A 19,535-nucleotide genomic window follows, 5' to 3' on the forward strand; every position below is an offset into this window, starting at 1 on the left:
AGAATTATTCATTTTTATTGAAAATGAAAATAATGGCCATATTATAATTAAGTACATGTTTTTAGTCTAAATTGTTTTTTTTTTTTTTCAAAATTAAAAGGCATTAGGCTATTTAGACCTTCAGTTTGTCAATGAACTTGTCTATTTTTGATAAGTTTGGACATTGCAGAAAGACTTTGTGAAGCTGTTGCTTCATGTACCTTACCCCCCAAAAAAAATTTCAATCAGACATCAACATTTATGTTAAATTGTTTAATCCACTTTGTTGCAAACATCTGTTTGGGAAAGACAAGTCAGGAATATGACAGTTGTTTTCCGTTGGTTTGATGTGTTTGATCTTTTGATTTTGCCATTTGATAAGGGACTTTCCGATTTGAATTTTCCTTGGAGTTTGGTATTTTTGTTATTTTACGGGGGTCTCATTGGGGGGTTCTGATCCCGGATCCCGCTTACTGTTTTGTCAGATTCCCGTATCCCGCTTACACTATGTATGTAAGCAATTCTCATTTTTTTTAATTTCCCGTGTCCCGCTAGACTTCATTTCCCGTTTTCACGGCACAATAATTTGACTTTCACGTGTCACGCTTACAAAAAATCGGCAATCCCGGGTCACACTTAGACCCCAATGAGACCCACTTTTACTTTTGGCTGTTGCTCATATCAAATTATGAATGGGAAGATTTTAAATGGGCAGGTTTTTCAGTTGCATCTTCATTGCAAAAGGTTTGAATGCTGCTCTAGAGCAAGTAACATAAAGGATAGAATTTATATATAATTACTGATTTCTGACAACATTGTGTTTTGTGAAGACCAGGAGGATATTATTTGATAAATTTCTTATACTTTCAGATGTTTTAATTAGGCTAAAAGATATTTTTTCTTCTTTCATTTTCCTTCCTTTGGTTAAGCTTGACAATGTCAAGATATGTAGCATGCAGCACATTGTTTCGAATAAACAAGCATGCATATTTGTAAAATGAAAAACTACATTAAGAAGTAATTAAAGAACATGCCCAAGACATTTTAGTTGTTAGAATAAACTGAAAAAAGCCAATCCCAATATAAAAGTGACAGTTTGTTTACCATAGATTGGTTTAATTAGCTCAACAGTTAATATAAATGTGTATTCTGCCATATTTAGGTCAGATAATTGTGTCTTCATTGTTGACATTCCAGGTCGAAATGTATTATCATATCAATTTCAATGTATTTTCTGCCTACAACCAGACTGGATTTTTATATAATAATGGAATTAGTTTATAAGATCACTGTATCCTCTTATTCACTCCTCTGCGTGGTTTTCAGAAAAGATTAAATGTATACAATATATCACGCTCTAAATGAGCTCAACTAAAAACCAAAAACAAAAGACATCTAAAGGTCAACATATAGTCTTCAACAATGGACTAACATATGTCTATCCAATATTTCAGTTGAATAGTATGTTTTGTATGGCATTTCGAAATTATTACTCGAAAGGATCTAGATCTTGTACTAAATGAATTGATGCAGATTGTGTCTATGCTAAACTCAGTTACTCAAAGACATAGAGAGTGAAATTGCATTATCATTATGCTTACATAACTTTTAGATACATGTAGCTCCATGAGTTTAATAATTCAAGCACTGCGCGCGATATGCCCTAAAGTCAGAATTATGGGCCAAACTAATTTCAAAATACCTGATCAATTGCTATATATAATATACATTTTCTGATTACATTTTATTTATGATGTGCCATGTAAAATACTTTTATTTTCTTTTACACTGTCATACTATATATCATCATAACACTGCATAATAGTTGTCTCATTGGCAATCATACCATATCTCCTTATTTTAATATAAATATGGGATAGGAAGGTTATAATACTTTAATATGAGATTTTAAAAATTTGTGGTTTATTTTAAATATTTTAAATGTATCTGAGTGATTGAATGACATATCTTTTTCAATTCATCACTATTTAATAATGCTATCCTTCTTTCATTACAGAAAAGATCTTTAGGTAGTGCCTTACTAGAACAAGTTTTATATCACTTAGATATCATAGAGAAAGATTACTTTGGTTTACAGTATACAGATCATCATAATGTTAATGTAAGTAGAATTCCTCTCAAATTATGGTGTCTATTTTACTACATGGAGAAGGTATCATTGTTTTACAAGTTAAACCTAATACTGCTCTCAAGGACATAAACAGAGTAACACCAATGCTTCCTTGGGTACCAGGAGACTAAGGGATGAAAAGAAAATCTGAAAATCCAGAAGACAATCTTGAATAAATAAAACAATGTTAAGAGAAAGATAGTCAATACTAGCTAGGACAACTGCTAACACCAAGAAAGACCAGAAATGAGAGTACTGTAAATTCATGTAAATTCAAAAATCATTGGGAGGTTTTTATTAATGCAAATAATTTGACTGAATAAGTATTGCAATAGTAAAAACTCGCATTCAAACATCTGAGACATATAACTGCATGCAGATTTCCTTGAAAAACAATAGTTAATCTCGCATTTTAGTCCATTCTACAAAATTTGCAATAATAAATGCATGCAGTAATTTCTGAATTTACAGTACATTCTGCTGTACTTGTGACACCTATTATATATTGTCGTGTTGACAAATCCAGTAATCAATTGTACCAAGACTATTAATAAAGACTGTAGAAACATCCATATAATATATACAAATGTTCAATCCAAATACAAACAAAATCCATATTAAGTTAATGGAAAATGTATGATATAAGGCCATGGGTGTATGAATAGCCCATATTCCCTCTATATGCATCTTCGCTAGCCAAGGGTTACGATTATCCAGTCCTCTCCTTTCCACCCTTGGCTGATTAAGCCAACATTTGTGAAATCAATGCTGCGCCATCTACCGATAGGCAAGCTTAAGAGTCACACCCATTCCGACTGCATCATTTTTTACCAATGACAGCACTTGAATTAGTGTGGAGGTGTAAAAATGGTTGTGTCTAGTGTTTACAAAGTCAGAACCAAAAGTATACATTTACATTCCAACATTTGTGCAAGAAACATACCCAGGAACTCCAATTAGATAATTGTAAACTTTAAAATTGTCACTGAATATTGTCCTATGTTCTTGGGGACTTGTTGCACAATCAGCAAGTGGCAATTGTTTATTTACATTTTCTACATTTCCACATGATCATATTAAAGGCGCTTTTTGATTGGATGCAGCCAATTACAACTCCGACCAATGAAAATCATTACCTCGTGGATCCGAAATTCTATCTTAATCCGCCAAGGGTGGAGAGGAGAGGACTGGATCGTAACCCTTGGCTGGTGAAGATGCTCTATATGTAGCATTATACAAATCTATATGGGGCAAAGAGCAACCCCACTGCAATGAAATAGTCAAAATATTTAGAAGTTATCATACCTCCTCCTGACCTTTCCACTGAGTTGTGTTATTTTAAATAAATTTTGATGAACAAATGAACAATTTTATGTAAGAAATATATTTATCTTTTCTATAACCTGTACATGTACTGCTTGTTTCTTGATTTATTGAAATGTTGAGTAATTTATATTTTGTTATTCTAATTTATTTTAGCATTGGTTAGATATTACAAAGCCTATAAAAAAACAAGTTAAAAGTAAGTATATATTTAATCAGTTAAAAAAGGCCTCGTATAAGATACATTTAAAACAGTCCTAGCTCTTTGCCCAGGGCTATTTGAAACCAGAGGTCATATTTTCAGAAAATTATGCTGTTTCAATGTACAGACACTGTACTCTAATATTTGTAACCTAGAGTAGAACATTGTATGTGTTTATCTTCCTAAAGTGAATACACAAATGTTATTAAAATAGTTTATATTTGACCTGAGACACTGAACAGTATCATCTGGTGTATGTAATCCAGGGCTCAACATGGGGGATCAATATCATCGACCAGTAAATCTGGTAAATGGTGCAAACAATTTCAATACGATATTCAATTTTTATCCATTATATAAGACTAGACATACTAATGTTTAACCATCTTAAAGATAACATGAAGTTATATAGTGTATGATTATCATGACTATCAGATTCATGTTTATATTGCTTTAGTGGATGCATGGAAAAGATGAATTATTAGTAAAGTATGATAACTGAACATCATATAGTTACCATGATGCATATGGAAAAATAACTAAGTAAGGTTCAAATCTATCATTATCTATTCTGCATCATGAATACCAAGAATAAGTATATAGATTATACAGTGTCAGCTGTTTATGACAAGACATATGTAAAGATTTATTTTTTAAATATACAATATGAAGTCTGACTGCAGATTTTATTAAAATTTCAGAAGAATTTTGAATTAGAGAGAAAATAAATAATTCATTATAGAATATCAGATTATTATTTTTACTAAAGAAGAAATATCTGACTTTTAGAAAAATATGAATAGCCCTTCAAACAGTCAAGAGTTTGTAATATGCAGACTATATAAGAACAAGATACCCAATAACAATCTAATTTGATTACTTCTGTCATAAGTACATTTGCTATATCCTTCCTATTTTACAGTTGGACCACCTTACACATTTAGATGTAAAATAAAGTTTTATTCATCAGAGCCTAACAACTTACATGAAGAATTAACCAGGTAATGAAAGTGACAGGTGACATGCCAGTGTAAAAATATTAAACATGTAATGCAATAATCATCCTATCTCTTCAGGAAGGATAAAACAGTTCAAAAGATATCAACATATGACCTTTGCATATGTTTGTATTAGTTCATCCTATACTACTTGTAAGATTATTGTACATCATAATTTTACACATAATTTGATGTTTTGTACAAATCTGGAAATATTTGCTACTTTGGACTGAATGTTTAACATAACTAGCCCTGAAAAATACTCTTTATCATTTATAGAATTATGAATTAAAGATTGTTCATTTTGTTTTTAGTTTCCATCATTTCATGAATTGACAATAAGCATTTAAATACTTGTCAGATAACAAAAGTGACATTTTGGGGGTCTCATGATGAAAACCTTTTTTAGTTCTTACAATACTGATTTTGTAAATCAGTGCATACATTTACAAATATAAAATGTAGAATTACATTTATTTTCTCATTAGAAAGAAATGATTTTAGAGTAAAAAGCTATTTCATCACAAACAAAGAATACACTCTAGCACATATTGATTACAAATGTATATATTAAACCTGATAGGGACATTTTGAAATATGAAAATCAAGTGCATGAAAACGATTTTGGACCATTGATCAGTTGATCAGCTCATCACAATTACTGAGACATTAGGGGGTTATTAATCTGAAGGAATCTGCTTATTTCTTTGAAATCTTTCAATAAATGTTTCATATTTTCTAATACACTTCATTACATGCATCATGGGCAATATAAAGATAGATGCTGCATGTAGAGCGGGATATGTTTACCTTCATGAGGACCTTTGTTTCATGAGAGCTCTCTTGCCCAAGCCTTAGATGGCAGGGCTGTGGTGCTTTAAGGGATTGGGGAGAACACTTGTTTAGGTTTCAATGTTGTTGGTTATTTGCTTTGATCCCTTGTTTTGGACGTTGTTTTGATAGTTTGTTTGTTCATCTGTCTTAGTCTGTTTTCAGTTATTTTGATGTGGTTGGCTCAGGTATCTATGTTCTTGCAGTAAGACCTGTGTGTAGGAGGCATCTAGAGGCTGTTTGTGGTCAGAATAGGCATGGTTAATCCTCTATGCTGTTTTGGTATAGCGCCATGCATGTAAAAGTGACCAATTGCTAAGAAAAATTCTGCTTCTCCTCATCATACATGTACCAACTTTCCCCACTTGTATTAAAATTTCTCTCACTCTTAATGTGTGTGGAAATACATGTATGAGGTTGTATATTATTGTTAACATACTTTGACTGAATTATAGTTATTGGATTTAATGACATTTTTAATTGTACACATGTGTAACACAACAAGATATCATATTGCCACATATGTTGTTTCTGTCATGCATGCAAATACTGAGCCGGTTGGTTACGACATGTATGAATTGTTTAGTATAACATGTAGTTTGTGTTTAATTTAGACGGTTGGTTACGACATGTATGAATTGTGTAGTATAACATGTAGTTTGTGTTTAATTAAGACGGTTGACTTTCTCTTATCTCAATTACAAACATTGACAGGAAATTTTATAAAAATAATAGAGAACATGTTTTTTGTCTTGCCAGCGGTTTTTGACTAATAGAATTTGCTTTGGGCAAGTGCATTCATGTCATATGGATACATTTAATTTTAAAATCAAGATATATGTTAAATATATTGATAAATGTTTAAGATATATCTTGTAGGGCTATAAAGAAGAGTGAAATAAATTTGTATATTAACCCATTATATTTATTATTAGTTAAGTATTAAAGCATGAACTCTGCAGATTTAACTTCACAAACAAAACATAATTATATACTTAAAGCACATTGATACAGACACACGTCTATATATACAAACAACTAATTTTTAGAATTGAATATTAGAATATATGATAATGTAAACAATTTCATAATGAGTTATAAACCTTTATTAGACATTATACAATTATTGACTTTTGATGAGGTTGATAAATCATTGTATCAACTGAAATCAAAAGTCAACAATTGTTTTATTATATGACTTTTTTATCCTTCTCCAATTTTCTAGTATTTGCTCAAGATTCTTTTAAAACTGCTCCCTCTTTTTGTACTAAATATATCATCGTCTTTTGCAGTTGCTAATTTTCATAAGTTGATATATTCAATAAAGTTTACTAAAAAAAATACACCGAAAACAAGAAGAAAAAGAAAAAAAACAGGAATTTGGATGACCTCATAAACCTACATCATTGACGTTGCCTTGGAATATCTATATTTAGGTACACGGACGCTGTTCCAAATCTTGTAGTAACCTCTCGTGGTTTTTGCTGTGGTGAATATAATGTTTTATCGCAGAGGATTTCATATGCTTTTAGCCAATGAGAAAACAGAAAATTTATAGTCATATAATAGTATCACAGTATACATGGGATGCAAGATAAGAAATGTTGAAAAGTGAAAAATCAATTTGTATGGAAAGCATGCTTTAATCTTTTATCTGAAATTTTAAAAATATAAATATTGATTTTTTTTTTTTTTTTTTTAGATACCAGTTTTTTCTACAGTTAAAACAGGATATCCTGACAGGAAAGTTACCCTGTCCTGATGATCTTCAAATTGAACTGGCTGCTTATGCATTACAATGTGAGTTGTTGTGAAGAGACATAACAAATATTTGTTGTGTGATGTATATCCATAGGTTAATTTTATTTGTTAAGTTATCTGAATTTTCAAATATTTCTTGTAGAATTCTGGACTTAATAAAAATTTGTCAATATTTTAAACATACTAGCTTAAAACAGTTGTGAATGCCGTACATTATTACAATGCTTATGGAACCCTTAACATATGGTAGGCTCTAGAGAGGTTCTGAGCATATGAAACTACTTTGTACTTGTATAAAAAAATGACAGGCAAACATGATGAAAGGCTGTTGATATAAAGCAATTTTGAAGAATTAAAATGAATATATCATAATGTAAAAGTATAGTATTTTAAAATATTTGATACTATATTGCAAGATTTCATTTACTGTTACGGGTACAAATTTTTATGGATTGGGAAAATTGTCAACTAGATTTTATGCTTGGTTTTATCATGTTTTACATAAAAGGATCTAGGAAATTCTTTGTTCACCTATCTCCAAGAAGTCTTGGAAAATTAGTATTCCACGAATTGTAAAGAATCCACAGTATTTTTATCACAGTTATTGCACAAATATTAGGACATCTTGTCCCTCGTAGTATGTTTGACTGCACTTCAAGGTGGTACAATATGATGTTTATGCTTTGGACAATGTTTTTTTGTACAAGTGCAATAACTCTGTATGATTTATTGCACAGAGGCAAATATTTTCTATAAAATGCAAAAAAAAATTTCATGCAATATTTGCCAGTAATTGAATGCGTATTTGTAATAAGTATGTTCAATTAAGGGCTTTGACAAAAAGTTTAAAACTGGTTAGATATTGTCTTGAGCAGGATCTTATTGAAATTTACTAACACAATAATTCATTAATTGATAATTCATATGGTATATGACAGGTTTATACTGAATTATAAGTAAAGTATCCTGAATAGTGGCAAAGTTTTGTGTGGAATATAGTTTATGATCTTTCAAATTATATTTGAACAACCAAGATATCTTGTTAGACAGCTGTCTTAGTAAAAAGATTAAATTGATATTTCAGCTGAACTTGGAGACTATGATCCTGAAGTACACACCCCAGGATTTATATCAGAATTCCATTTGGTTCCCAACCAAACAGAAGAAATGGAGGTAGCCATATATGAAAAATATCAAACTTGCAAGTAAGAAAAATTTTAATATTAAAACAGTAGTTGCTAAGGTTTGTTATTGAAGAGAAAATGTGATGTGTAATCATCTGGATGGTCTTTTGGTATCACATTGACCTAAAGTGCATGAAGTTGTGGGTTTGATCCAAGACTGGAATGAAATTGATAAATGTTGCTTCTCTGCAAGAAATGCAGCAGTTGGGAGAAAAAAAAATATTTTTAAGTCCAGGTAGGATGACATGTCTACCCAAGGACTATTTATTTGTTCTCTAGCACATTTCAAAATAATCTGACTCACTATGTATGTGTATATTCATATTTCTTCTGATATTATCTTTTCCATGATATGTATTTAATTCTTGCAACAGAACTTTATTCTTAAAAGTCAATCACTTCATCACATATAATTTAAGTGTACTGAATTCAAATCTTCAAAATATTAATACTTTTATATAACTCTTCAGAGGCCAGAATCCTGCTCAGGCTGAACTGAATTATCTGAACAAAGCCAAATGGTTAGAGATGTATGGTGTTGACATGCACATTGTTATGGTAAGACTGGTACTGGAATGGCCAACAATTGATGTCCTTTCAAATAATAATTAAGTGGATCAATTATTGACTTATCATGAGGGTATCAGATGGGAAGCCTATACTGTTGTCATATGAGGAAGGCTAAGGGCAAATTGTGTGTAAGGTCCAAGTAGCTGACTTGTTGAATTAAATCTGTGACTGCTTTGTCAAAGTGTGATGATAAATGAAATGCATTTTAAGGAATCACTTAGCATTGATATGATTTATGTCTATACAAGAGAAATGTCATAAGTTAGTATTCGAATATTCAAATGCAATAATTGTTTTAATTTAAGAGATATTTACTTAAATCAGGCTGTAAGATTTCATTTTAAATTGTACCTCTTTTTACTCTTCATGGGCCTTTTAAAGCATACCATAAAGTGTTGGTTTTGCTCATGATTGAAGGCTGTTCAGTGACGAATAGTTGTTTACATCCTCATTCTATTTTCTATGGTAGATAATGTCTCATTGGCAATCATACAACATCTCATTAATTTTATAAGATCTCTGGCAGATTTATAGACAAATTGGTAAAATATGTAACAATTTCATTAAATCCATTTTATAGTTCACTTAAAGATTTATGTAATGGACATTTTGTAAATGTAACATGTATTTTATGGAACACAGGCAAACAAAGAAAAACACTTTATCTTGGAAATAGAGTATTTCAATTGCATATTATCTTTAAAAAAATATATTTATTAATTTTGTGGATTATCCATTTTCAACTTAAATATGTTGTTGTATTTTTGTATTTTCGTAAATTTCTGCAAATATATATTTAAGTTAAGATTTTGTTTTGAAAATTGCAGGGCAGAGATGGTATGGAATATAGATTAGGGTTGACACCAACAGGGGTGTTAGTATTTGAAGGCTCACAGAAAATTGGTCTTTTCTTCTGGTAAGATTTTGAAAGTAGTATAATAGTTTGTTGTTTATTATAAGAAATAATCTAAAAGTGATGTCAATGTATGATACTTTATTTTGATAATCCATTGATGTATATTTAATTATATCCTTATAATAATCAGTGTTCTCCCCAGGCCGTTTCAGTGCTGTAGTATTCAGCGCTATCACATTTCATTGCTGTGCTGTTGGACTGGCTGCAGCACTATCCAAACAAATCACTACGGTATATATTTTTCAATTTTCTAATTTCCTGTTTGCTTACCTGTTTAATTTCCATTAGGTAATCACCTGGTTGAATTGTCTGAGATTGGGTATTTTACCTAACAATTTCAACTATATTGAAGGAACCAGTTTAACAGAAAAAAATTGTCGTCCATGACATTACATTTACTGTCATAAAAGACTTCTTTCTTTCTTATGTTTAATCTACTGTGCTGCAAACTTATACTTTAAAAAAAGGTGTTTGGGAAGGGGGGTAATAAATAATTTCAATTGTACAACACTCGATTTTATATGCATTATAATTTCCAATACTTTTTAATGAAATTAAAATGTAACTTCTGTCCATTTCTGTTTATGTATATATACATATAAAAATACATTTCTTTTTCTATTTATTTTAAAACTACCAACATGGTAGTACAAATGTTACATCACGTCATAACGTGAAAGGTGAATCAGTCTAATACCACACACATCACAGTTCTATAAAAAATTCCTGGGGAGAACACTGATAATTATTGGAATCATAAAAACAAGATATGATAAAAACTTAACACTGTAATTGTTAAAACAAAGAAAAATCAAAGGATAACATTAAAATAAAGTATGATAATGTTAAAATGAGGGACTAGATTTGTTGAAAGTGGCATTCTGTATACTTGTTTTAAAAGAGGAATAACTTAAGTGCTAAAAACAATCAAGATCATGAAGATAGTGCTTCATATTTCAGATCAAAAATGTTCTCAGCATCTACCCAATTAAATTTTTCCATTTTGTAAGGAAAACCTAAAGGTTGCACTTCTGTAAATATAGACAATGCAATTTCACATAGGAACTCCCTTTGCGGCTAAAGCTGTGCCACTTTTACTATGAAGTTTCATAAAAAATTATATCCTAGAAAGGAAAGTTGATATGCACTACTTTTTATTCAAAGGTCAAAACATAGGGCTGTGCGGCATATTTCCAACATTTATATGCCCCGAACTTCATAGATTTTAAACTTATACTAAAATTCTGTACTATCCCTACCTCCACTTTGGGTGTCCCTCAGAATTCAATTATTGCCGCTACCATCTTTTTTTTTTTATACTAATAACATTCCCAAAATATTAGTCCATGAGACGAAACATAAGAGATCATATCTGGGAACCAGTGCAGAAACAAAATTAAATATCTATGAATATTATATATCTCCCCAAAAGAGGCGTGGCTTGTGAAACAGCTGTATTTACAAAGTGCAACTTAAATATAATTAGAAATTAACATACATATATATATGCATTACAACTTTCTTTATTCATTTCAGGCCTAAAATGACCAAGTTAGATTTCAAAGGGAAGAAACTGACATTAATTGTTGTGGAAGATGATGATGAGGTCAGTTTATTTTGTCTTTCTCAGACACGGAAATGCAAATTTATATACTGGTTTAGGATAGAAAATGTATGAATTCAATAATGTTTAGCAATTTTTTCATAACTTTTCCAAATAAAAACAATCATTGGTATAGTTAAGGATTGATTGGCAGAAATATCGTATTTATGAAGGATTAATAATGAAAAGGTCATTCATATTTTTATGATTTTTTGCCCCCGTCCATACTTCCCAAAGTTGGTTTCCGTTCTCTAACTTTAGTTTGCCTCTACCAAATGTTATGAAACTTATACACAATGCTTATTACCACAAAACACAGATCAAGTTTGAATTTTGGTGGTGTCACTTTTACCGTTCTAGAGTTATGCCCCTTTACAAAAGGAAAAGTTGCAGAACTTTTTCGTTTCCGTTCTCTAACTTAAGTTTGCCTCAACCAAATTTTATGAAACTTATTCACAATGCTTATTACTTCAAAATACAGATTGAGTTTGATTTTTGGTGGTGTCACTTTTACTGTTCTAGAGTAATGCCCTTTACAAAAGGAAAAATTGCTGAATTTTTCATTTCCATTCTCAAACTTAAGTTTGCCTCAACCAAATGTTATGAAACTTATACACAATACTTGTTACTACAAAACTCAGATCAGTAACAAATTTGGGTAGTGTCACCTTTACCGTTCTTCAGTTATGTCCCTTTATAACTTGATATGATATGCAAGCGGGGGCATCATTTTATTTACTTAAATTATCATATTTCTGTATGTATCTTATTTTAGGGCCATGAGCAAGAACATATATTTTTGTTTAGACTGCAGAATGAGAAGGCCTGTAAACATTTATGGAAGTGTGCTGTAGAACATCATGCTTTCTTCAGGTTAAAGGGTCCAGTCAAAGGTCAAAATGCTAGACAGAACTTCTTCAGAATGGGCTCAAGATTTAGATACAGGTAAAACAAAATACAAAGCAAATTTTGTAGAGCAGACTGATAATGATACTGAAAAAACTACATCAAAACCAAGCAACTCTTTTTATTCATATCAATAAAAAAAAAGTTAAGGAAAACATTTTCCTAATAATTCCTCATTATTTCAAAATTGCTCAAAGACTTCAGTTGTTAGTGGAACAAATATCAGGGAGCAAATTTGAATTTGTAATTTTAATTCTGCCAGATGAAGAAAGGAGAAATGATTGGTCCTAAAAAATGGTCGAATTATGTGAAACCTACATTAAACTAAATACTAGTAGAATGAATACCATCTTAGGGCAAACAAGTATCATGGTCTTAACCTCCATTTTATCTATTTAGAAAATTGATGTTAGAAAAGATTTGTTCTCATCAATAATTGAAAGAGATATTTATCAGGACCACCTTAGCTAACATGAAAATTAAACATCAACATTGCATGACACCTAATTGACTAGCATTTTGCAATTCAGTGCTTTTTAACAAATATTCAAGTGTACTAGAAAATTCTGTCTTGTTTTAAACTTCAAGACAGTAACTAGTTTCATTTCATTGGAGCAGATAGTAATTTAGTCAGAAAGATGTTCAATATTTTAAACTGAAAAGGAAATATGAATTGAGTGTTTTTAGCTAAAATGATTCTGTTTAGTGATAATCTTGCACAAATTACATTTTTTATTACAGTGGAAGAACAGAATTCCAGGCTGCCTCTGTGAGTAGAGCAAGGAGGAGTGTGAGATTTGAAAGGAAACCTAGTCAAAGATACTCCAGAAGGCAGTCATTTGAAAGGAGAGAAAAGGAAGAAAAAATGAGGAGGGATTCTGAACGAAAAAAGAAGAGAGAGTAAGAAAAGATAATCAATAAAAAAGTTTTAAACTTTGAAACATTAGCTTTGTAGGTACAATAAGTAAAGGCATAAACATGACATTATCAAAAAAAATATAAGCAGTTGAACACATTCAACCTTCCATTCCTCTGAAGAGTGATAAAGTTGTAAATTCATATTCTAATATGACATGCTTCTTTCGCTTTGTAAACAACATTCTCGATATATCTATACTTAGCGCAGACTCAGAGCTGTGCATATTGGTGGCTGTTACTATTTACCTCCCACGCAAATCCACATGTATCGTAACCTATGTACAAGCACTATGTCAATTTCGTTGTGTCCAAATTGAAATTGAAAAAGAAACTACAGAACCGTTATTCCTATTATGTTGCATAACAAAAATAATTAATGCACAAGAGCTTAAAAAATGTATAAAATCAAAATAAATTAAAATTCCGCCAAATTTCATGAATGATCTTGGAGCATTAACGTCATATAAATGAAAACTCTAAAGCTGAATGTTTTCCGTTACATATATGCCCTAAGTTTGGATAATATTGTATTAAAATTGAGTTTTGAGGTAGGTGTTATTTCATTTTTTATTCCATTACATTATTCGCACATTTGTGGATTTCAGCAAGTCAACATGGCGGCTCACTCCTTAGTTACGACATGTCAACTCTTGATTTGACAGTAAATAGTAGCCAACGAAAAATAAATGTTTGGGTTAAGAATTATGAGAATTGAAACCTTTTTTTTACTGCTTATTTGAGAAATAATTCATGTAAGACTTAGATTTATATGAAATTTGTAGCTTTTATCTTACAGGGGGTAAAATAGAACAGCCATACACACGTCAATCTTACGTTCGCTTTAGTTTTTAAATTACCGTTTTTGTCCTATTAGAATCGAAATAATTCATGGAAGCCATAGATTTGTTGGACATTTACACATGGCCCGGGCCGTGATATTTGTTAATTTTATCCCTCGCTAACGCTCAGGATAAAATTTGATTATCACGGCCCAGGCCATGTGTAAATGTCCAACAAATCTATGGCTTCCATGAATTATTTCTTAAACAACAAGGAAGTAAAATTTAATGTGTTGGTTGTTGCCTTTCAGTACTGTGGATTCATTAATTTTTGTGGATACCAACTTTGGTGGATTAAGAATAAAATGTATTTTATGGTTTTTTGAATTCGTGGCTTTGCCAAAGTCTGCATACAAGCCTATTTAAAATTTGTACTTTGCTGAACATTTAAATTTGTGGTTAACCTTTACCCATAAAATCTACAAAAATTGTTATCCCATAAATAATAATGAATCCACAGTATGCCGGTACCCATGTTAATCACTTCGAGAACAACAGAAAGAGTCTAAACAGAAAAACCTTTAGGTAGCTATCACATATTGTTTGGATGTTCATAGCAGGGAGTATTGTTGGGAATCAACATAATATGGTAAATTTTGTTCATAAATTGTTGCCTGGGGAAATTGCAACCAGTTTTTATAAACTTACAAACTTTCTTCAATACAGATTTGAAAAAAAAATTGTATTTGAATTTTGATTATGTTTCATTAAAAAATGTTGGGAAATATGTCATTACTAAACTTTAAAATGTCTTTACCAGGGATAGAAAGCTCGCTGTGGAAGTCAATGTACCTGTGATGCCAGTGGCTCCATTGCCTGCTTCCCCAACTGTCAAGACTCCACCCACATCTCCAAGGACAAAACAAGCTGCACCCAAACCTAGCTCACCTGTTACCAATGGTAAAGCTCCTTCTATAGCTCCTATAGAAGGAGCTAGTGCTGTCGACAGGCTAGACACGCTAGTGAAGGGAGATGGAAATGCAGCATCTGGTGTAACACAGGATAGCTCAGAGATGTCACTTAAAGGTTTGGACTTTCGTTATAATCTTTTAACAATAATGTGATGCAAAACAAGGATAAAAGTACAAAAATGTAACATGATACAAACATTAAGTAACTAACAAGGCCTATTCAGTTATTAACAAAAGTTTACACTTGTATAGGACATGGTCAGTATACATATTGATTTAAACAGACCTTTCTATAGATGTGAAATCATGTTATTTGTAACCTATAGAAAAATTATTAAATTATATATATTACAGATGCCTCTGAGATGGCTCAAGCCAGAATAAAAGGATTAGTAGATAATCGTACAAACATTCCAGCAAGGAAGAATGATGTGAATATCAGTAAAAATAACCAGGTCAAATATCCAGGGGGAGCTGTTTCCATTCCTGCTGACCAAATGAAGTGCAATATTCTAAAGGCTGCTAAAATGGAGGAGGAACGCAAAGGTTTGTTCAATTATATCTTAAAATTAGTAGTTACTCAAAGTTTTATATGTTTTATGCATTCAAAATTGAAGAAATGTTTGTCAACAGATGTACAGATTACAAAAAATGTTCACTGGAAAACATAAAGATGAATAGAATGTCCATTGATATATCATTTCACTGACTTTTTAAAGATCCATAGAACTTATACGTGTTATTACAAGGCTATTGATTAATGTACATTGCTTTCAGTCTACAATACTGTTTAATTAATTTGGCAGCAATTTTATAATTTAAAAGAGTTTGAAAAATGTGTGAAATCTGTATTTAATTTCTTTTAAACATCTGTTATTACAGCTTGTAATGTAGCCATATTTAGAGATAACATGTGCATTACATCTGCCTAATCTGGCCTCTAGAATAACATATGCGATATGATCTATCTAGAACACGATTGATCAATAGCTAAGAACATTTGTTTTATTACTGTATTGATTAGTTCCCTTGTTGCAATGTTGTGTAGAACCCACACCTAAGGATGAAAATGAACAAAATTGTACTATTTTGATTTATACTGCTGTAGGTTTACTCCTCGAAGAAACTGAATCAGAAGATGAAGAACACAGTGATAATGTGGATGGAGAAAGGTAAAGAGTTATCTTTCTTTACAGCTTGCGTATACCTTCAAATTTAAAGCAATGCTAAATAGATATATTTGCATGATTAAAGTTTAGTTATCAGTCAACCTTCAGCAGTTCAAGTAAGCTACATATTTATTTAATTTATAAAAAAAAGCTTAAGTAATACATGTAGCTGTATATAATGAGATCTGATTATTTATTAATAGTTTGAAAGATTCATTGCTTCTTAAAAACATACAAGTTACTGTAATTCAATGAATTTTAAGACAATTAACCAGTGTAAATGTTGAATTCAATGTATAAACTTAGCTTAAGCAGCTAGTAATTCACTACTATTTTCTTCTTTCATGTAAACATTTTATCATCTATTTTTATACATTGCTTTACCTGTAAATATATATATGAAATGCCTTGCTTACAGTATAAAATCTGACAGTGATCAAGAACATGACCAAGAGGTCAAACAGACAACAGTTCATCTGAATGACCTTAAACTTAAAACAACCAATGAAAATAGAGAAAATGAGAGGTATATATTGTGTCGGTACAATATATACACTAACACAACTAACATTTGGTGGATGTTGTAGTTTTAACAGTGTTCTTCAAAGCCTTTCATTATAAATATTTGCTACAGTTTTAGGTTATTGAGACTGCAACAAAAGTTCTTTAATATTTTAATATTTATTTAGAATGTAAATACAAAAATTCCATGACTCAATCAGGTATTTTCATGATGTTTACTCAATTTACTAAATTATTTATGATTGAAAGGCTTGATATTATCACCTAGTTGTTGCACTTCTAAAAAAATATCTATTTTATAACCCCTAAAAGAAGGGGTATAACTCTGTTGGTCAACCATTTCTGTCACATTATTCACACAAGTCAAAACTTCTTCATACTTAGTATAAATCTGTATGAGATGTTTTAGATCTTTCACATATTAACTTCTCATTTGTTGACGAAATGATTGATCATTTCATGTAAGGCATCAAAACAAATTGTTTGCCTCATTTTTCTTAGCAAGTACATACCACATCTTCTTAAAATTTGACACTAACTTTTATTTGGTCCACTTGTTCAGAGTGGAGCATTTTCAGCTTCCTGAATACAAATATTCCCTTTACAAGTATTGTGCACATACAAAGTTTTGTCATATTATTTTAGCGACTACTATTACCAGCTTTTTATTTGTTGCCAATGTTCATCCTAGTAAGACTGCTGCTTTTGAAACATTTTCAGATTCTTCACTATAAACATGATAAATCAACTTCCTGTTTAACAATGACATGTATCTCTGCAACTCTTGACATATAGCTGACTGATTTCAGGACTGCTGATTAAGTTTCCTCCCGTACTGTGTTTTGGATTTTCATATCTCTCGGCTTATCTACTTCCTTTTTGCTGAATAATGAACATCCCTCACATGTAGTGCACATATGTAAATGTTTTGTTACATTTTCCCCATTAGCTTCTTATTATAGCTTCTTGATATCTGATTTATACATCTACTGGGCAAGCTGTACAATTTGACACATTTTTAGATCCCTGACTCATTTAGTGTTTGTTTGCAGAATACATAAATTATATTCTTTTTATTCCAAACGGATTATCAAAAGCTGGATCAGTCTACAATTAGTTTTAACATTATAACTTATTCTAACATCTAGTGATTGCTTATTCATACTCGAGTAATAAAACAGCTGATATTTATTTGTGGCATTTTTCTATGATTGCAAATTTTGTAGTTGTACAAAAAATGTATTATGGTAAAGGTCTGTTGTAAAATCAAATCTAGTTCATTTGTTTGGCATTGAAATTGGGGATAAAAAATGTTAAAACTAGAAATTGCTTCCATTAAGTAATAAAAAATTTCTTTTATTTTTAGCTCACCTGGCCCGAAGGGCCAAGTGAGCTTTTCTCATCACTTGGGTCCGTCGTCAGCGTTAACTTTTTACATTTTGAACTACTTCTAGAGAACCACTGAATGGAATGAAACCAAACATGGCATGAATGTTCCTTATGAGGTGCTGACCAAGTGTTGTTACTTTGTAGCGGATCCATCATCCAAGATGGCCGCCAGCGGGGGACTTAGTTTAACATAGGACCCTATGGGAAATACATACAAATGTCTTGTTTTAGAGAACCACTGAATGGAATGAAACCAAACATGGCATGAATGTTTCTTATGAGGTGCTGACCGAGTGTTGTTACTTTGAAGCCGATCCATAATCCAAGATGGCCGCCAGCGGGGGACTTAGTTTAACATAGGACACTATGGGAAATACATACAAATGTCTTCTTTTAGAGAACCACTGAATGGAATGAAACCAAACATGGTATGAATGTTCCTTATGAGATGCTGACCGAGTGTTGTTACTTTGAAGCTGATCCATAATCCAAGATGGCTGCCAGGGGGGGACTTAGTTTAACATGGGACCCTATGGGAAATACATACAAATGTCTTCTTTTAGAGAACCACTGAATGGAATGAAACCAAACATGGCATGACTGTTCCTTATGAGGTGCTGACCAAGTGTTGTTACTATGAAGCTGATCCATAATCCAAGATGGCTGCCAGCAGGGGACTTAGTTTAACATTGGACCCTATGGGAAATACATACAAATGTCTTCTTTTAGAGAACCACTGAATGGAATGAAACCAAACATAGCATGAATGTTTCTTATGAGGTGCTGACCAAGTGTTGTTACTTTGAAGCTGATCCATCATCCAAGATGGCAGCCAGCGGGGGACTTAGTTTAACATAGGACACTATGGGAAATACATACAAATGTCTTCTTTTAGAGAACCACTGAATGCAATGAAACCAAACATGGCATGAATGTTCCTTATGAGGTGCTGACCAAGTGTTGTTACTATGAAGCCGATCCATAATTTAAGATGGCCGCCAGCGGAGGACTTAGTTTAACATAGGACCCTATGAGAAATACGTACAAATGTTTTCTTTTAGAGAACCATTGAATGGAATGAAACCAAACATGGCATGCATGTTCCTTTTGAGGTGCTGACCAAGTGTTGTTACTTTGAAGCTGATCCTTCATCCATGATGGCTGCCAGATGGGGACAATGTTTAACAAAGGACCCTATGGACAATACATACAAATGTCTTCTTTTAGAGAACCACATACTGAATGGATTGAAACCAAACATGGCATGAATGTTCCTTATGAGGTGCTGACTAAGTTTTGTTACTTTGAAGCTGATCCTTCATCCATGATGGCCGCCATTGGGGGGACTTCCTTTAACATAAGACCCAATGGGAAATACAAACA

The 19,535-nt window shown here is 31.7% G+C and overlaps 1 protein-coding gene and 1 long non-coding RNA gene across 10 annotated transcripts in view; one reads left to right on the top strand and one right to left on the bottom strand.

Moving 5' to 3' along the window:
* Nucleotides 1–19,535, bottom strand: part of LOC127728430 (uncharacterized) — a 156,549-nt gene that overhangs the window by 109,347 nt on the left and 27,667 nt on the right. The window lies entirely within an intron of this gene.
* The window catches only part of LOC127728372 (band 4.1-like protein 5), a 238,305-nt gene that overhangs the window by 3,610 nt on the left and 215,160 nt on the right, over nt 1–19,535 (top strand). For 8 of the 9 annotated variants that reach the window (XR_007994107.1, XR_007994108.1, XR_007994106.1 and 5 more), the window contains exons 2-15: nt 1,997–2,101; nt 3,590–3,632; nt 4,558–4,636; nt 7,167–7,264; nt 8,310–8,430; nt 8,880–8,967; nt 9,807–9,895; nt 11,432–11,501; nt 12,274–12,443; nt 13,146–13,304; nt 14,922–15,187; nt 15,427–15,618; nt 16,181–16,244; nt 16,660–16,767. Coding sequence is in view for 6 of the 9 variants with exons in the window: in XM_052235705.1 (XP_052091665.1) it covers nt 1,997–2,101; nt 3,590–3,632; nt 4,558–4,636; nt 7,167–7,264; nt 8,310–8,430; nt 8,880–8,967; nt 9,807–9,895; nt 11,432–11,501; nt 12,274–12,443; nt 13,146–13,304; nt 14,922–15,187; nt 15,427–15,618; nt 16,181–16,244; nt 16,660–16,767 (1,652 nt within the window). In the remaining 3 variants the exon portion in view is untranslated. The remainder of the gene's footprint in view (nt 1–1,996; nt 2,102–3,589; nt 3,633–4,557; nt 4,637–7,166; nt 7,265–8,309; nt 8,431–8,879; nt 8,968–9,806; nt 9,896–11,431; nt 11,502–12,273; nt 12,444–13,145; nt 13,305–14,921; nt 15,188–15,426; nt 15,619–16,180; nt 16,245–16,659; nt 16,768–19,535) is intronic. The other variant, XM_052235706.1, reaches the window with a different exon arrangement.

This window comes from Mytilus californianus, unplaced genomic scaffold (assembly GCF_021869535.1).
Source record: "Mytilus californianus isolate M0D057914Y unplaced genomic scaffold, xbMytCali1.0.p SCAF_2, whole genome shotgun sequence".
NCBI classification, from domain to species: Eukaryota; Metazoa; Mollusca; class Bivalvia; order Mytilida; family Mytilidae; genus Mytilus; species Mytilus californianus.